General features: G+C 40.6%; 1 protein-coding gene across 4 annotated transcripts in view; it reads right to left on the reverse strand.

The window, feature by feature from the left end:
• Nucleotides 1-1,782: 1,782 nt before the first annotated feature.
• The window catches only part of LOC115287128 (zinc finger protein 14-like), a 119,907-nt gene continuing 115,833 nt past the window's right edge, over nt 1,783-5,856 (reverse strand). For all 4 annotated transcript variants that reach the window (XM_029933403.1, XM_029933389.1, XM_029933396.1 and 1 more), the window contains 2 exons: nt 5,472-5,554; nt 1,783-5,024 (listed from right to left, as the gene is read on the reverse strand). In XM_029933403.1, coding sequence (XP_029789263.1) covers nt 3,234-5,024; nt 5,472-5,554 — 1,874 coding nt within the window. In that variant the 3' untranslated portion in view covers nt 1,783-3,233. The remainder of the gene's footprint in view (nt 5,025-5,471; nt 5,555-5,856) is intronic.

Here is a 5,856-nt window from a genome sequence, read left to right on the forward strand (position 1 = left end):
AACGCACGAATGCTTCAGTATTTTTTTTTAATGTTTATTTGTTTTAGAGTGAGAGAGAGAGAGAGAGACACAGGGTTTGGGGGGGAGGGGCAGTGAGAGATGGAGACACAGAATCTGAAGCAGGCCCCAGGCTCTGAGCTGTCATCACAGAGCCTGATCAGGGCTTGAACTCACGAACCACAAGATCATGCCCTGAGCCAACGTTAAGATGCTTAACTGAACCACCCAGGCGCCCCAATGCTTCCCTATCTATACATACAAAACATGGATATCCACGTTTTAAGACCAATATCAGTCTCCTGAGGAGACACCCTCAGCTGACAATTTGGACTTATACTGAATCCTTCATGCATTCTTACGGGACCCTGGTTAAAACTTTTTTTTTTAAATGTTTTTATTTATTTTTGATACAGAGAGAGACAGAGCATGAGAGGGGGAGGGGCAGAGAGAGAAGGAGACAAAGAACTGGAAGCAGGCTCCAGGCTCTGAGCTAGCTATCAGCACAGAGCCTGACGCGGGGCTCAAACCCACGAATGTGAGATCTGACCTGAGCCGAAGCCGGAGGCTTAACCGACTGAGCCACCCAGGCGCCCCAACGGGACCCTGGTTAAATGTTCTGCACTTTTTGTCTTTTAATTTTGTGTGTGTGTGTGTGTGTGTGTGTCTGTGTGTGAAGCAGTGAGTGTGGCTGATAGGTTCTATCAAACACTTAGTATGCAGATCCTTAGGCTCCACCCGCCTCTTAGAAGACATACCGCGAACGAGCAAGCACTGCCAGGCTCTGATGGGCATCAGCACACATTCTGTCTCTGTGCTGTGAGCCTCTCCCCTCAAGCCCTGGGGTTCACGTTGATGCCAACGCATGAAATGCCTCATCACCAAAACACACATGCACAGCCACATTCTCTTTATGTGATGACTATATGGATGTGCGTCACCAATTCTGTGTGATCAAAAGGTACATAGTCATATGATCTGTATACAGTTGTGTTTCTCTGTGTTATCTGTGAGGCTTTGGCCATTCTTGTGTCTGTTGAGAGTGTGGTCAGGGTGGAAGGTCCACATGTGACGGTCACAACATGTATGTTATCAGATAGTGTGTGTGTTGAGGGTGTTATGTTCACTATGGGATCAGTGTGTTTCAGAGGATGCAGGAGGTGAAGGTGAGCGCAGCAATGTCTACCGGGCAACAGTTCAACCCCTGGAGCGCCAGCAAGTCCACCCCAGGCCCACAGGGCAGTGGGGAGCCTGGGAGAAGGGGAACTAGCATGGTGGCATCAGGCCTGTGAGACTTGCGGGGGCCCGAGCCAAGGGAAGGCCAGATCCTGACCAGAATCCAGAATCCAGGGGCTGAATGGTTCAGAGACAGGGAAACCTGTGTTACCAGTGATGGAGTTGTGAGTGGCAGAGTTGTTGAGTTTGGACACAATGTTGGGGCAGTCATCACAATATGTAATGGAGGTGCCAGGTGTGGCTCAGTCTGTTGAGCATCTGACTCTTGATTTTGGCTCAGGTCATGGTCTCACAGTTCATGAATTCGAATCCCCCATCGGGCACTGCACAGACACTGTGGAGCATGCTTCGATTCTCTTGCCTCCTCTTTTGTCTCCTGTTCATGCACACTCTCTGTCCCTCTTAAAAATAAATACTCACTCTGGAGCTGTGGATGGGATACTGAAGACTGGGAGAGCCAGGAAAGGGTGAGACTTCCTTCCAAAGTCAGCTCTCCCAGATCTCGCTCTGTAATGTCAAGAAATGGAAAAGAAACCTGAAAACAAGAGCTGCAACAAGAGGCCGATGAGTTTATTTAGGAGTAAAGAATTGCAGTTTGGGGAGCAGCGATTACAGCAGTAACCAGAAAAGTGTCCCATCTGTGGGGTGAAAGCAGAGGTTTTTTTCCTGAATAGGAAGAGGGACAATTACATCACTTGTATAAAAGAAAAATTACCCGTTGGTCACTATGACTAATTCTGGAGAATGTCACAACTCTTTGAACAGTGTTATTCTCTTGCTTTTTGATGAAGTGAGAGGTGTACCTTTGTGAAGGCCATCTCATCTAATATGATATGATGGTTGATTTTTGTTTTGTCGAATAATTCATTCATTGATTAAAGTGTGTATTAATGTCCCCCTTCTATTGTATAAGCATATCTCCTGTTACATCTGTTCATATTTGTTTTATATATGTAGGTGCTCCTATGTTGAGCAGATATATATAGATATTGTATCCTGTTGTTGAATGGACCCCCCTTATAGTTACGTAATACCCTGCACTGTCTCCATATTGGCATTTTAAAATGAAAATGTATACAGAATTGAGTCACAAACTATCTATGTAACAATCTTTAATTCATCTTTACGACCTACATACATGGTTAACAATATGTAGTAATGACGCATCATCTTGTGTTGTTTTTAATTTTAATATCCAAAGACATTTTCTAGTTGAATCCAATCATCAGAATTACTACTGTGATATATAAAGTAGGTCCTGACCAACATCATGGACTTTTTTAGCAACAACTTTGCTTCATATGCAGTTCCAAGAACTACTCCAATTACAAAAAAATCATTGTTATAACATTTTGAATTTAGAATTCCCAGATGATGTCACAATCCTACATATCTTTCTTAAATTTTATAATAGGTCATTAGGTAAAATTACAAGTTAATATCTAAACTGTATTAAGATATTCTTGATAAATGTTTTTCCTAGTCAGGGATTTCTAATGCAAAGTCTAACCTTTCATCTGAATTTAGCAATGGTATATATACAGTGCGAGAAACTACATGTTGACTAAGGAATTAAAAATCACTGAAGACTTCTATTCACTATTATATAGAGTGTGAAACTTCACATGCCTACAATAGTTTTTCTATCAGTTAAGTTTTTTTTCCATGCATATAACAATGACTAAGTTCTCCAGTATTTTCAGTTATTCTACTGGAGTGATCTTCTTCTGTAAAGATTTTCCTGTGTAATTTCCCATTTATGGGAGATTAGAGTATTCTTCATTCTTGATTCTCTTGTGCACCCTATGACCAGAGGCTAGCTGATATCTCTTCCTCCTTGATTATAAATATAGGGTTTCTCCAAATGCAGTCTACTCATGTTGTGTAAGAGTAAATTAAAAATGAATGCATTTCCATATTGAATATGGCCATAGAACTTCCCCTACATGAGTCTTATGGTTGATTTTAGATTAGAGCTGTGGCTGAAGGCACTTTCATGTTCATTCACTGTAATTAAAGTGAGTTCCCTCATGGTCTCTAAGATCAGATCTTGTAACAAAAGCTTTTCCACACAGATGACATGGATATGGTTCCTCTCCAGTGTGAGTTCCCTCATGGTCTCTAAGATCAGAGTTTGTAACAAAGGCTTTTCCACAGAGATGACATATATATTGTTCCTCTCCAGTGTGAGCTCTCTCATGGTCTCTAAGATCAGAGTTTGTAACAAAGGCTTTTCCACAGAGATGACATATATATTGTTCCTCCCCAGTGTGAGTTCCCTCATGGTCTCTAAGATCAGAGTTTGTAACAAAGGCTTTTCCACATAGATGACATATATATTGTTCCTCTCCAGTGTGAGTTCCCTCATGGTCTCTTAGATCAGAGTTTGTAACAAAGGCTTTTCCACATAGATGACATATATATTGTTCCTCTCCAGTGTGAGCTCTCTCATGTTTTCTAAGACAAGAGCTTTGAACAAAGGCTTTTCCACATAGGTGACATGTATATGGTTTCTCTCCAGTGTGAATTCTCTCATGTTCTCGAAGATAAGAGCTTTGAACAAAGGCTTTTCCACATAGGTGACATGTATATGGTTTCTCTCCAGTGTGAGTTTTTTCGTGTTTTCTAAGATTAGAACTTGTAACAAAGGCTTTTCCACATAGATGACATTTATATGGTTTCTCACCAGTGTGAGTTCTCTCATGTTCTCGAAGATTAGAACTCTGAACAAAGGATTTTCCACATAGATGACATGTATATGGTTTCTCTCCTGTGTGAGTTCTCTCATGTTTTCTAAGACAAGAGCTTGTAACAAAAGCTTTTCCACAAATATGACATTTATATGGTTTCTCTCCTGTGTGAGTTCTCTCATGGTCTCGAAGATAAGAGCTTTGAACAAAGGCTTTTCCACACAGATGACATTTATATGGTTTCTCTCCACTGTGAGTTCTCTCATGTTCTCGAAGATTGGAGCTTGTAACAAAGGCTTTTCCACATAGATGACATGTATATGGTTTCTCTCCAGTGTGAGTTCTCTCATGGTCTCTAAGATTAGAGCTTTGAATAAAGGCTTTTCCACACAGATGACATGCATAGGGTCTTTCTCCAGTGTGAGTTCTCTCATGTTTTCGAAGACAAGAACTAGTAACAAAGGCTCTTCCACATATAGGACATTTATATGGTTTCTCTCCAGTATGAATTCTTTCATGGTCTCTAAGACAAGAGCTTTGAACAAAGGCTTTTCCACATAGGTGACACTTATATGGTTTCTCTCCACTGTGAGTTCTCTCATGTTCTCGAAGATTAGAGCTTGTAACAAAAGCTTTTCCACACTGATGACATGTATATGGTTTCTCTCCAGTGTGAGTTCTTTCATGTTCTCGAAGATTAGATCTTGTAACGAAGCCTTTTCCACATAGATGGCATTTATATGGTTTCTCTCCAGTGTGAGTTCTCTCATGTCGTTTAATGGAACTTCGAACAAAGTTTTTCCCACATAGACGACATTCATAAGGCTTCTCTCCAGTATGAATTCGCTTATGTCTAGTTAGCGATGAAAAATACCTGAAGCGCCTCCCACACTGAGTACAAGTAAACGGATTCTCTCCTGTGTGAGTTATTTTATGGGTACGAAGGTTGGCATTTCGAGTGAAGTGTTTTCCACATTCATTACATTTATAGGGTTTCCGTACAGGGTGATTTAAGACATGTTGAGTCAAAGTGTAGGCGTGGGTGAAGATTTCATCATACCCACTATATAAACAGAGATCTTCTCCTGCGTGACATTTCTGCTGTAGTAAAAGAGGTAAGAGACGGTTATTAGACTTCTCCCAAATATGCATGCATCCAGTTCTTTACCTGTGAATTCCAGGTTGATCATTCAGAGATAATGTCCAACTAAAACCTTCCCTAGATCACTTACATGCACATGCAGTGTTCATCACCTGCATGCACAAACATTTTTATACTTCGTAGGATCTTTATTGGAAAGCTGAGTGTTTTTGAAGAAATGATTATGTCATGCCAATAAACCATGGTTATGCAATTCTCTTTATCAGAACAATTACAACTTAAATCCACGCTAATTTCTTCCCCCAGATTTAAATTTTCAATCACATTCTGTGAGAAGATACTCAGAGAAACTCTAACACTTGTTATATGATTCTTTGCAATTAAGAACTTAGGCTTTTCTCAGGCCTTGACCATGGATAGGCAAGGTTTGTCCTCATGACACTTACTACTGTCCAGCAATTAGGTGGGTCCTTCGTGCAGATATCTTGCATAGGTATTATTTCTTCCTTGTTATGGTTGTTTTTCATGCCTAAAATAATCGGAAAAAAAGAAATAAACCTCAGAAACACCTTGAGTAGAGGAGGGGAATCAAAGCGTTGAAAAGCTCACAAGACCAGGTAAGCACACATGACCAAGTGATGTGACACTGAGGAAAATACTGGTGGACAGACATACATTTTAGAATAGTATCAACTGGAACAAAACTCCATGTTTGAGTTCAAGAAAAATAAAACAATGATGGGCTGTTGCAGAGAATATCAGAGTGGAAGTCCTAAAAGAAAGAGACCAGAAATCATGACAAGACCACAATGTGAAATCTGACCTCCAACG

The sequence above is a fragment of the Suricata suricatta genome, chromosome 1 (assembly GCF_006229205.1).
Source record: "Suricata suricatta isolate VVHF042 chromosome 1, meerkat_22Aug2017_6uvM2_HiC, whole genome shotgun sequence".
NCBI lineage: Eukaryota > Metazoa > Chordata > Mammalia > Carnivora > Herpestidae > Suricata > Suricata suricatta.